The 14,006-nt window shown below is 43.4% G+C and overlaps 1 protein-coding gene across 4 annotated transcripts in view; it reads right to left on the reverse strand.

The window, feature by feature from the left end:
* ORC3 (origin recognition complex subunit 3) overlaps nucleotides 1-14,006 on the reverse strand; it is a 36,220-nt gene that overhangs the window by 16,489 nt on the left and 5,725 nt on the right. For all 4 annotated transcript variants that reach the window (XM_081905558.1, XM_081905557.1, XM_081905560.1 and 1 more), the window contains 7 exons: nucleotides 11,065-11,169; nucleotides 9,000-9,151; nucleotides 8,210-8,346; nucleotides 4,457-4,616; nucleotides 4,155-4,268; nucleotides 3,119-3,252; nucleotides 1,043-1,106 (listed from right to left, as the gene is read on the reverse strand). In XM_081905558.1, coding sequence (XP_081761684.1) covers nucleotides 1,043-1,106; nucleotides 3,119-3,252; nucleotides 4,155-4,268; nucleotides 4,457-4,616; nucleotides 8,210-8,346; nucleotides 9,000-9,151; nucleotides 11,065-11,169 — 866 coding nt within the window. The remainder of the gene's footprint in view (nucleotides 1-1,042; nucleotides 1,107-3,118; nucleotides 3,253-4,154; nucleotides 4,269-4,456; nucleotides 4,617-8,209; nucleotides 8,347-8,999; nucleotides 9,152-11,064; nucleotides 11,170-14,006) is intronic.

Raw genomic sequence — 14,006 nt, forward strand, 5'->3', positions numbered from 1 at the left:
TTCTAGCAGATAAAGATGACTTGAGGAGGGTGATCTTCCAAAGAGAATCTTTCACTTCCAAGACAACAGAGCAGCATTTTAATGCATGTCAGGTATACGTCTTTCTGGACATTCTGCATTATATTGTATAAAAAACTGGACCTCAGTTGACTTTTCTAAGACTCATGAATTTCTGTATATAAACATCTGAAGCTGTAATTCATTCCGTAGTCAACAGTAAGCTTCACTAAATTGTATGGGATTGACTTCTGAATACATAAAAGTAGCATAGTGCTGCTGGAAGGATATAATCCTATGCATGCTCAGGTCGAAGAGACAAGCCATACTTAGTGAGTGAATGGGCTGATTACACATAACACATGAAAATATGGGTTTGGCTCACATTATCAAATGTGTAATATGAAAGACTTCAATGGAATCTAATTCTGCAACATCTGGCTGCTTTATATCAGGGCTGGGGACCAAATGCAACCCTCTAGGTTTCTCCATATCCTCACTCCTCCTCCTTTTCACCCTCCTTGAGTGTTTCTGCCCAGCTGGAAGGTGTCCTCAAACTCCAATGCTTCTTCTTACTTGGCCAGGTGGAGGATAAAAAGGGTGTGCGTGCGTGCGTGCGTGCCCACGAACATGTGTGTAGAAACATGTCTACTGTACCAAAGTAACATTCACATTCATTGCTCTGCCTACTTTTGCCTCTTACCACCATGCAGCTCTCTACTGAGAGAGATTCCCAATTCCTGCTTTACACAGAAATGTATGTTAGCCAAAAGATTTGTCATGCATTTTGTTGACTGCGTGTTCATCAAACCCTGAACAATCACCAGATTCTAGGGGAAACCTTTGCATGTGAAGAGGCCCCCTCCCTACAAACATACATGCTGTATGCATGGATACTGCAGGACGGCTTAGATGGAGCAAGCAGTGCTGGGAGCAGGGCTGCTCCTTGGTCCCACTGCTCACTCTGTGCTGTTTAGCACATAGGAAAGAATGCTTGAACTCAGGGGTTTAAAAGCTTAAGGGGGTTTTTCAGCCTACATTTTACCTTTAAACATTCATCATCTGTCAGCAGAACTGTCTGCTTGTTTGATACTTGGTTTTCAACAAACCTGAAGAGAAAAGAAAAGTGTGCTTCAAAAAATGAAAAGCCAAACCAAACCTTACAATATAATTTCTTTCATTTTTTTAAGGAAGTGACTTCATTACAGTATTTTGGAACCTTAGGAATCTACCAGCTTATACTAGATGAGTTGTTGTTATTGTCCCATCTGGAATACGCATGTTCTAAATAATAATAATAATAATAATAAAGGATATTACATATTATCTTCCTAAACATAAGAGAAACTAACTATGGCTTGGATCTAGACTTTGCACTTGCTGGCGTAAGGGGTGGAAAAACTACCTTCTGCAAATTCTCCCTTCTCTCTGCGCTCTCTTGTACCCTACAAAAATCTGCTCCATAGTGTTGGAGTATCCTCTGGAATAGTGTTGGAGATGGAGTGGGGGTCTGCAGGTGGAAAGGATACCATCAAAGTTGTATAGTTAATCTACAGAGTTTGCTCCCACAAGAGGCAGCAATGGTCACCAACTTGGATGGCTTTAGAAAAGGAATAAACAAACTCATGAAGGATAAGGCTCTCAGTGGCTACTAGCCATGATGGCTATGCTCTGCCTCCATAGTCAGTGGCAGTATGCTTTTGGATACCAGTTGCTGGAAACCAAAGAAGGTCTTCTTTGCAGGCTTCCCATAGGCATCTGGTTGGCCACTGGGACAACAGAATGTTGGACTTAAGTGGGCCATTGGCCTGATGCAGTAGGTTTTTCTTATGCCACCCACTTTCCACTATGGCGTTTCCCAGCTACAGTGAGAGGGGAAAGTATTTGATCCCCTGCTAAATTTGCCCGTCTGCCTTCTGACGAAGAAGTGACCAGTCCATAATTTTAATGGTAGGTTTATTGTAGCTGTGAGAGACAGAATGACAACAGGGAAAACCCCAGAAACCCAGAAGACAAAAGTCAGTGATTGATGTGCATTATAATGAGTGAAATAAGTATTTGATCCCTTTGCAAAAGATGACTTAGTACTTGGTGGCAAAACCCTTGTTGGCAATTACAGAGCTCAGACATTTCTTATAGGTGGCCACCAGGTTTGCACACATCTCAGGAGGCATTTTGTCCCACTCCTCTTTGCAGATCCTCTCCAAGTCAGTAAGATTTCGAGGCTGATGTGTAGCTACTCGAACCTTCAGCTCCCTCCACAGATTTTCGATGGGATTAAGGTCTGGAGACTGGCTAGGCCACTCCTGGACCTTAATTGTTGTTATTCTATCTCTCACAGCTACAATAAACCTACCATTAAAATTATGGACTGGTCATTTCTTCATCAGAGGGTAAATGGGCAAATTTAGCAGAGGATCAAATACTTTCCCCCCTCACTGTAGATCAAAAGCCTTTTGTGGACAGAAGATGTTTCATTCAAAAAAGTTGAGATCTGGATCTAACACAGTACTTTCCAGGCTATGTGTGCCAGGTGGCAAACAGACAGACAGATAGCACTCAGGGGGGGAAATATATCCATGTGCAATTTTGTGTTCACTTAATTCATTTCAACCAGAATTTCCATTAGAATTCCATTCATTTAGAATCTCTTAAATAAAGGTCTGGATGGTTAATAGCAACAAAAGGAAGCTCAGTCTTGGAAATGAAGTATTAAAAAAAGGAACTACACTAAAGCAAGTTGATAGAGGGAAAGGCACAGGAAGATCAACTTTTTGACTTCCAGAAATCCTGCTAATGGTACTCCATTGCATGCTGCTATCAAGGAAAGTTGATTTTCAGTTTAAAATGGAGCTTGCACATTCAGCACAGCAAGTGGCTGCAGCAAAAATGGCAAAAGTACCCTCTAGCTGCAAACACAGTTTTTCTCCCATGAATTCATAGATCCATTGGATTATGGTCATTTTCAAGACCAGGTTCCAGAGACCTCTCTGCACAGCATGCATGCAGTCTCATATGAAATTACACACAACTATACAAGCCATATATAACCACATGTGAAAGGCTAAACTTGAAAAGAAATTCACTTAAAGGCAGGCAGTGATTTATTTTCATCTTTTACCTTCTAAAAGATGGCAGTCTTCGAATGTTTTCACACTGACTGTGTGATAATGTTTCTGTTCTCTTCCTAGCTTCTTGGAGTTCACAGCACAGCACACTGAGTGGGTGGGAATAACAATGCTCCAAAAGAGAGAGCTGCAGGCAACAAGGTAATCACAGTGCATATCGATGCTGAGATTTCAAAATTTTATTTTTCAAAATATCAGAACTATTGTTAGCAATTGGAAAAATATATCTATTTTGTTAAATAATTAGCATCAAGCTGAAACCATGTGCAATGCATTTTTAAAAATATGGCAGTAAATCAGGTTACAGAAATCACTTGCTTCCCTAAAAGGCAAATGAATAATTATCCACAGAGACCAATAATCAACCACTTTGCTTTTTTCATTCCTCCCTGCTCTGCAACCGCAACCAACACCACTGCTGCTAAGTATTATATACTCTGAACAAATAGCAATTATGCCAGTTGTAGAGTACATTTTCAATATGCAACCGGATGGATTAGTTATGAAACCAGCCCATTAGTGTATACATAACTGATCTGATAGATTTATTCACTGGGACAGCAGTGTTACAGAAAGATATCATGCTGACTCCATGTATTTTCTTGAAGGAATAGCTCAATAGATTTTGTTAAAGTTTACAAATTTTATCTTCCCACCCATTCATTTCCTATTTCCTTTTTCTTCTGAGTGAAATCAATCAGCCAAACCACTGTTGTTTTATTTCAATGTTGTAAGACACATGCATGGTCCCCAGCTAAATGAGCGATTGTAACCTATCAATCTGTTCTAGATGAAACAGTGCCATTACATATGTGGGGATTTTGTACACAGAAAGCAGACATCAAAGAGAAGGGTTTTTCTCCTCTCCATGCCAGTTCTGTTTGTGCAGGGAAGTAAGTTGAAGTACTCAATAATATGAAACCCAGTTGCAGTCTGCAGTGTTATTTGCCTTAATTTTCACAGTGAAGTAGTAAACCTAAGTTTGCTAGAAGTGTAACATCTAAAGTTCATCAACCGTGTTGTTCTTACCTGAAATCCCTTGATGAAGTTCTGCACAGAGAAATCATGGTATAAAAATATATTTATTAGCACCTGCAGAACTTTCTCATTAAGTTTAAAGGGAAACTGGCTTGTCAGGAGTAGCTGAAGTAAAAAAGAAGTAAATAGCATTTATTAAAACCTTGCTCCTTTCAATTTATTACATAATTTGGCGGGTTCTCCCAACATATACAAGACACATTTAAAAGGGTGTTGCATTCAAAAATCTACATTTACTTTTACCATATTGTTTAATAAAAACTACTTTTTCCTTTGTAGTTAAAGGCAATTACCTTGTCAATTACTTTTGTCAAATGCTCTTTGCATGAAAGAGACTGGAAGAGCTCTATGCATAACGAAGAGGAAACTGTGTGAGGAAGTAACTTATGGATGATCATTGGAGAGGTGGCAATTCCAAAAATAAGTACCAGTGGAAATTCTTGTATACAATGACTATGGCACATAAGAGAAAAAGACAGGAAGGGAAAATTAAATTTGCATATCATGATCAGAGGGCAATCCATTCCACCACCACCCACCCTGGCATTAAACAATACAGTGGTGTCAATACTAACTAGACAAGGAAGCAAAAACATAATTTTACAATTCACACCCTCTATTCATGTGGAATGTGGCCTTTAAATCCTTCTGGCCATCCTAGTTTTGGCATGTACAACTTGATTCATACCAAAGAGAATGGAGCTAATCAGCTGCATATTGTGGCCTGTCAGGGGCTGACATTCCCAGGAAGACATCAGAAAGAGGAGCTTTGTCAAGTCCTGTGTTGGCTAGTGTAACACAGCTATTACACTGTGCTCAGTTTAATAGGTACATGTTGTGCTGTGCCATTTATCACAGAACCATGGGGTTTTGATTGGAGGCCACTTAGTCCAACTCCCTGCTCAGTGCACTATCTGTAGTTCAAGACCGCAGGCAGAACGGAGAACCTGCAGCCTTGAACTACATCATCTACGAGGATTGGTCGTGCTGGCTAGGGCCGATGGGAGTTGGGAGTCCAGCGAACATCTGGACAGCCAGAGTTGCAGCTGAAATATAGATTTGAAAGTAGATTAACTATATCTCAAGTTCAAATTACAGTGGTGCCTCGCAAGACGAAATTAATTCGTTCCGCAAGTCTCTTCGTCTTGCGAGTTTTTCGTCTTGCGATGCACGGTTTTCCATAGGAATGCATTGAAAATCAATTAATGCGTTCCTATGGAAAACGCCTTCCCCCGACCTCTTCTGGCGGGCGGCATTTTAAAATCGCCCGGGACAGCGGAGGACTTCTCCGCTGTCCGGGGCGATTTAAAAGCCCCTGGGAAGGCAGGCAGGGGGGACAAAGGCTTTCTCGCCCCGCCGCTCGGCTTCGGGACATCGTTCCGATGCCGGGCGGCGGGGGGAGGCTTTCCCGCCCCGCCGCCGGGCTTCGGGACATCGTTCCGATGCCGGGCGGCGGGGGGAGGCTTTCTCGCCCGGCCGCCCGGCTTCGGGACATCGTTCCGATGCCGGGCGGCGGGGGGAGGCTTTTTCGCCCGGCCGCCCGGCTTCGGGACATCGTTCCGATGCCGGGCGGCTGGGGGAGGCGTTCCTGCCCCACCGCCCGGCATCGGGATGATGCCCCGAAGCCGGGCGGCTGGGGGAGGCGTTAATGCCCCACCGCCCGGCATCGGGACGATGCCCCGAAGCCGGGCGGCTGGGGGAGGCGTTCCTGCCCCACTTCCCGGCATCGGGACGATGCCCCGAAGCCGGGCGGCGGGGGGAGGCTTTCCCGCCCGGCCGCCCGGCTTCGGGACATCGTTCCGATGCCGGGCGGCTGGGGGAGGCGTTCCTGCCCCACCGCCCGGCATCGGGACGATGCCCCGATGCCGGGCGGCTGGGGGAGGCGTTCCTGCCCCACTTCCCGGCATCGGGACGATGCCCCGAAGCCGGGCGGCGGGGGGAGGCTTTCCCGCCCGGCCGCCCGGCTTCGGGACATCGTTCCGATGCCGGGCGGCTGGGGGAGGCGTTCCTGCCCCACCGCCCGGCATCGGGACGATGCCCCGATGCCGGGCGGCTGGGGGAGGCGTTCCTGCCCCACTTCCCGGCATCGGGACGATGCCCCGAAGCCGGGCGGCGGGGGGAGGCTTTCCCGCCCGGCCGCCCGGCTTCGGGACATCGTTCCGATGCCGGGCGGCTGGGGGAGGCGTTCCTGCCCCACCGCCCGGCATCGATGCCGGGCGGCTGGGGGAGGCGTTCCTGCCCCACTTCCCGGCATTGGGACGATGCCCCGAAGCCGGGCGGGGGGGGAGGCTTTCCCGCCCGGCCGCCCGGCTTCGGGACATCGTTCCGATGCCGGGCGGCTGGGGGAGGCGTTCCTGCCCCACCGCCCGGCTTCGGGACATCGTTCCGATGCCGGGCGGCTGGGGGAGGCGTTCCTGCCCCACCGCCCGGCATCGGGACGATGCCCCGAAGCCGGGCGGCGGGGGGAGGCTTCAAAAGCCGTCCGGGGGCTTTTAAATCGCCCCGGACAGTCCCGGGGCGATTTAAAAGCCCCCGGTTAGGCAGGCAGGGGGGGCAAAAGTCTTTGCCCCCCCTGCCTGCCTTCAAAAGCCGTCCGGGATAGCGGGAAGCGCTTCCCTGCTATCCCGGACCGCTTTTAAAATGCTGGCGGTGGGGAGCAAAGCCTTTCGCCCCCGCCGGCCTTCCTGGACCTCTTCTGAAGTCCGGAGGGGGGGGGGGAAGGCTTTGCTCCCCACCGCCAGCATTTAAAAAAAGGTCCCCGAGATTTCCCTATGGGCTTTCGTCTTGCGATGCAAGCCCATAGGGAAAATCGTCTAGTGAAGCGTCGCAAAAACCGAAAAACCCTTTCGTCTTGCGGGTTTTTCGTCTTGCGAGGCATTCGTCTTGCGGGGCACCACTGTATATCTGAAAGTGATATATAGAACAAAGGAAACACACAAGTTTGTGTGCAGCAAAAATTAAGTACAGTGGTACCTCGGGTTAAGTACTTAATTTGTTCCGGAGGTCTGTTCTTAACCTGAAACTGTTCTTAATCTGAAGCACCACTTTAGCTAATGGGGCCTCTTGCTGCTGCCGCACCACCGGAGCATGATTTCTGTTCTTATCCTGAAACAAAGTTCTTAACCTAAAGCACTATTTCTGGGTTAGCGGAGTCTGTAACCTGAAGCGTATGTAACCTGAGGTACCACTGTACTACACAGCAAGAAAGGCTGGATTTTTTGTACACTATGCAGACAAAGACAACTTTCACATGTTTGTTTATCTGCATAATTTATTCTACTTCTGCTGGTACAAAGACAGGTAAAGTGTGGTGCAGGGCACAAACACAGTCCTTGCTCCTGGAGATGCTGCTCAGAGACCTCCTGGCTTTGAGATTCCACCCACTAATGCACTCATACTTTCAAGCCTACCTTCACAGAATTAGGAGGTTGACTTTTGTGCCTAATTTTATATTTAAAACAAACAAGTGCCCCTGGCTTTGTTACTGTCGTGCTTGCGTCAATAAAACAAACAAAAGAAAATGTAAAACTATGCTGAGGCTCTTATTTGATTTCTAGACCACTTCTCAGCTAGCTCCACCACTTTACGTCAGGCCAGTGTTTGTTCAGAAATCCCAGAGATTTTTTTCCTATTTTGTTCTCTAAATATCTTTTGGCTATTATTCTATGCACACCTCCTGGAATTCTTTTTTAAAACTAAATCCACCACACAATTTCATTTGTGACTACTCAAACAAAGGTCCCATTGAGTTAAATGAGATATATTACTCACAGGTAAGCATGCACTGCATTGCAACCTTATTGGCTTACTTTTTTGGGGTGGGGGGAATGCATAGGAGTGGGCTGCAACTCTGCTTTGAATTGTACACATCACTGTGCCCCCAGCCTATAATTTAACCTTCAAATGACACTACAGAGTAACCCGAACCTGCATTTGTACTTACTATGAAACAGAAAAATAATAATAATGCAGGCACAAGTCAAGATTATCAGTTGATTTCATGAATTAGAGCAGACCCCACCCCCTTATGTAATCTATCATATTACCTGCTAATAAATATGAAATCTTGCAGAACTTTGGTTGTGAAACTTTCCAAGTCTTTGAAAATAACTACAACTGGAGGAGATTCCAGATGTCTGGAAGAGAACATCCTTTTTCTGCATGGAGATTCGGTATCAGTTTCCTGCAAGTCATAGTGCATGTTGGGGGGGGGGGGGAGTACAAAAAGAAAATTAAACCTCTCGTCGAACATAACGCCCCAGGGGCATGGTTTGAAAGCAACATGATGCAGCAACCTTGCTGAAGCTAAATAGGGTTAAAATCGGTGCCTGGATAGGAGATTTTGTTGAGTTCATGGTGAATGAGAGATGGAATATACATGTAATTAACACACACACACACACACACACACACACACACACACAGAGTGGAGTGGAGGACAAACAAAAACCCTCACTTGTGTTATCTTAGCTTGTGTTAAGACTGACAGTGCAAATTTTTACCTTAGCAAGACCAAGGCACCATCTGCGCTATTGATTTAAAGCATCATCATAAAACTTTGAACAATCACAGCTTCCCCCACAGCTTCCTGGGGAATGTGCTGTGAGTTGTTAGGAAACCCCTATTCCTCACACAGCTACAATTCCCAGAATTCCCTAGGAAGAGGGATTATCCATTAAAGTACTTTGCATCTATCCCAACACAGGATTTATCTTCATGTAATCTACACTTCACCAATAAAGCTATTTAACTAGATGGGGCAAATCAGGGAAAATTCTGGTGGGAACTAAGTCTGGAAAACAGTGACACTTTACAAGAGGCAATTCTGAAGCTTACCTTGGTTATGTTCCTATACCAATCAATAAGAGATGCCACGGAGCAGCGTATCCTATTTGAGGAAGGCTTGGAGTATTCTTCTTCAGATGAGTCCACATCTACATGACAGCCCATCAGCTGAATCATCAGCTTTTGCAGAAGCTGTTTTATGCCTTGACAATACAAATATACATACACAAATATTTAAAATAATAATGAAAATGCTATATTTCTCAGCAATCTTGTTAAAAAATATAAATAACTGTATTTTTCAAGGAATTATGTGACTAAGACTTGTTCACTTCACTCATTTTCATTCACGGACTAAACCAACCAACCAACCAAATCCTGTATCAAATTTACATCTAAGGTAAACCAAGTCCTTCAGCCTAGATTCTTAAAATATAGAAAACTGAATAAAGTGTGCTTATTTTGCATAGTTTAAAACAGCACCACTAAGTATAGAATTCATGCTTTGCCTGATTCAATTTGTGACACCTCCAGTTAAAGGTCTCAAGCTGGCAATAGGAGAAGCACTGAATATGCACTGACCACTTGCATCTCTATAAAAAACAATCACACAGTGCAGGAGGTCAGGGAAACTTCAGGTTTTTTGTTTGGAATGTTACCAAACCTGTAATGTGTTTATATAAAACACATAATACATACAAAAGTCATTTGACTCTCTTATGTGTAAGTACATGAAATAAATAACTCTTCTCCATGCTGACCCCCTTGCAAAAAAACCGCTTTGTCCTTTGTACTCAAGATACCCCCACAGCTTCTTGTGTTCTGTATTATTTGAACAGCATCTTTACCAACTTGTCTGAACAGAAAGGAGTCAGTTTGCTGATCTGTTTGGAATAAGCCATCCACTACCATTCAACCATCAGATTGTCCTTCTGGCCCAGTTCCAACTTAAGCAAAATATTTTATTTCACTTCTAGAAAGGAATTCAAAGTAAGTTTACCAGTTATATTTTTTTGAAAGAAATGGATCTTTCCCTTTGCCTTCCATATTTAAAAATAGTAGAAGCAGATTCTTGAAACTGCAAAACGTGTGAAATTTCACTTGTGCAAAATGACTGAATTCTGGGCTATCATCTCTTGACACTTGGAAGGCAGCAAGAGAGACTAGATTGCATTTTAAGTCATGGTTTCAACAGGCCTACTCTGAATAATGAGACTTAGAAGGATATCACCCATGGTATTGTTATAGCTTGTGATTTTATCCACTACAACAATGCCTCAAAGTTAATAAATGCTTCTGAACTTTTAATACTAAAGACAGATCTCTGCACTTAGTGTGTACATTCCAGAGATAATAAATACCCAGTCAAAACCAATTTTGTAAGCTATATATACAAAAGCTTTGTTACAAATTGATACCCAGTATAGAATGAAAGGCTTCGAACCCACTGAACTAGTCGTGTTTGAATATTAATGCTCCCAGTGCATTTCCAGGTACAATTCAAAGTGTTGGTGTGACCTTTAAAGCCCTAAACTGCCTCAGCCCAGTATACCTGAAGGAGCATCTCCATCACCGAGCCCAGACACTGAGTTGCTCCCCCAAGGATTTTCTGCTGGTTCCCTCACTGCGAGAAGCGAAGTTACAGGGAACCAGGCAGAGGGCCTTCTCAGCAGCCAACTGGAAGCTGCAGAAGCCCCACTGGACGTTCAGCTTCCAAAAGAACGTTCGCAAACCGGAACACCGACTACCGGATTTACGGTGTTCAGAAGCCAAAATGTTCAACTGCTAAGGCGTTCGTCAATCAAGGAATGACTGTACAACTTTTAGAAGATTTCTAAAGGCTGCCCTATATTGAGAAGTTTTTATGATTGATGTTTTCTTCAGCTTTAAATATTCTGTAAGCCACCCAGAGTGGCTGGGGAAACCCAGCCAGATGGGTGGGAATAATAATAATAATAATAATAATAATAATAATAATAAGCACTTTGATGAAAGCAAACATTGACTGCCAGGGCTAATGATGGAAAGGCCTAAATATACTGTATTTCTAGGGATACTTCCCATATTCCACATGCTACTTTACTAAAAAGCCTCTTCAAGTTATTACAGTATTTACCTGGGCATTCTTTGGACCTTAGGGACACTACAAAAGGAGTAACATCATCATGAAGAACTTCTGAGAGGCTTTTAAATGTCAGATCATGGTCCATAACATTGACACCTAGGAGTAAGACAAGTCAGAATTGTGCTGTTTGCATTTAAACATGACAAAATATACTTTTCTATCATGCTTACCATATAGTCATTTTACATTTGTAGAGGTAAAACAGTAGTAATGTGGATTGACTATCTTGAACTATATCTACATTGTACTAGTTAAATATATCTTTTAATATATACAGTCATACCTCGGGTTGAAGTAACTTCGGGTTAAGTACTTTCAGGTTGCGCTCCGCAGTGACCCAAGAAGTAACAGAGCGTGTTACTTCCGGGTTTCGTCAATCGCGCATGCGCAGACGCTCAAAATGATGTCACGTGCATGCGCGGATGCGGTGGAACGCAACCCGCGTACGTGCAGACGCATCTTACATTCTACTCAGGATGCGAATGGGGCTCCGGAACGGATCCCGTTCACATCCAGAGGTACCACTGTACAGCAAGTCTCAACTAGAACTTGCTTCTAGGAAATTCATCCGTAGAATTGCAGCCTGAATTAGAAAAAAGTGATTAACAAAAAGATTTTTAACTTAAGGGAAGGCTCCATATATAAGCTCAGGAACAACCACTTTATCTGCCTTGCATATCATAATTTATTGTAAAGGTCAATATATTCTCCTCTTCTCTAGTGAAAGAAGGGAAAGGAAAATTTACAAGTACATCAGAAGTAGGAGGAAGGATAAACAAACTGTGGGCTGACTGATCAATAAAGCAATCAACTTTTGTCAGAAGATGCAATCTTAACTGCTCAGTGCCTATTTCCCTTCCAAAACTTCTGAAGAAATTAATCGTTGCCAAGTAATAAGCAGAGTCACTATTTATAATATGTGAAGGACAGAAGTCAGGGTTTTTTTTAAAGAGCTGTTTAAATAGTATTTCACTACTTTTAATTAAACTAGGATATACTTTCTCTGTGGCAAAGAACTGGCTGTAGACATTTAAGCCACTAACTATTACCATAAAACAGGAGATGTCCAAACTGATCAGACACAACAATATAATGCTTAAACTCACAGAATATCAGGAACAATAGGCCTGCTATCTTAAAAATCTATATCCAGGGCGTTATTTGGGGTGGGTGGGTGGGTGGAAAATATAAGGAAACCCTTTTTTTAAAAATATAAAGATCTCATTTTTTAAGCAAGAACACTACCAGTAGCCAATTTGGATTATTATTTTTTTGTATTTAATTTCAACACACACTTAAATTGCTGCAGTTCCAGCATTCTCATTTGCCCTTTTTCATGTCCTGCTCTCAAGGAGAAAACAGATGCTGACAGACTGAATGAGACAATGGGAGGGGGGAGGGTGCATTAGAATCTACAACCATTTGTGGTGTTGGAAGTAGATTGCTCAGACAGAGGGGGAGCTTCTGTACTTGTTATGCCTCATTATGAGGCTGACATGAGAACTGGCTCTTAGACAAAGGAACTGAGGACATACTGTTAAATCTACACATAAATGCAAAAATGCAAAGAGCTAAAAATCCAAAAGGACATCCTCCCCTCACACCGGCTGTGATCCAAAGGTCATGCAACTAGTAATGCATGCCCAAGGGAGGTTTGGGCCTTTGTTTTAGCTCTCCATATTAAAACTGAGACGAAGTTCAAAGGCAGTTAGCAATATAACAAAGGCATCTGCAGCTTGAGTGAAGAAGCAACAAAACAAGAAAAGGCATAGAAAAGCAAAGGCAAAAGAAATAATTTACACCCTAGAAGGAATGTGTAGACACAAAACTGAAATAACTAGGGTCTGGCAATGAAGGTGGCACATACACAATAATTTGCAAACACATTAAATGTAATGAATCAGCAAAGGAAAGATGAGTGCTATCCTTCCATCTTTCCCAGCTCAGAAGCTTGGGAGGAGAGAGCAAGGCCACACAGTTGCCCTGAGCTTCAATCACAGGATGGCATCCAGTGAGTCCTGGCCCCTCCACCAGCTGGTTGTGACAAACACAAATCTCTGCTAGCTACCAACATGAGCCAAAATGTTTAAACTATTTTACTCAGACAATAAACTCTGGTCTGGGATGACACCAAAATTAATTTAATAACAGTTTCATCAGTTTGAATACATAATCTGGTCTGTATATTCTATACCTTCCCCACCATCTTCAAGAAAATATATTTTCCTCACTCATGCTTTTAGAAAATTGCTAGGACATCTCTACTGAGAAATATCTAAGGATTATTGGAAGTAAATCTAGGAACGCAACACTGTGGAAAAAGTGATCCTCTCAGATATAAGCAGTATCTCTTACCAGAGCAAGGGAGTTGTGTAATCCTAACCGAGTCTACTCAGAAGTAAGTCCTACTGAATTTAATTGACTTACTCCCATGTTAGCATTGCAGACTTGATGAGTACTGGATGGAGCTCAGCTGAGGAGAAAAGCTCTTTGTGGTTTGTCTCTCTGCAATGTGCATCTGCCTGTGTGCCCTTTTCTTGTTAAAAGTGAATGATTCACCTTATGTGACCGGGGCAGATCCCGTTTCCGACATACTGATCTAAAAAAAGTAGAAGCCCCAAACAACTCTGCTCTGTATGACATTACTAAAATACCAAATACCCTTCAATTGCTTGGTACAAGCATTAAGATCAACAAATGGAACTAATTAGTCTTGTTACGGCCTGATGATTAATGCCTTATGGTAACACAGACTTGAGTTTTCACTGGCAACACCGGTGTTATCACTCCCTGCTGAAACCCAAGGACCCATCTGTACTGGCAATTGACCAGTTGTAGAAGATGCACCTGTTTATACAGATATTCCTTTCATCTTTTGACCCAGGCCTTCTGGATTAATTGGTGTGGGTTGTATCTAACACTGGAAATAGATA

This window comes from Podarcis melisellensis (genome assembly GCF_964234715.1).
Source record: "Podarcis melisellensis genome assembly, chromosome: 3".
NCBI classification, from domain to species: domain Eukaryota; kingdom Metazoa; phylum Chordata; class Lepidosauria; order Squamata; family Lacertidae; genus Podarcis; species Podarcis melisellensis.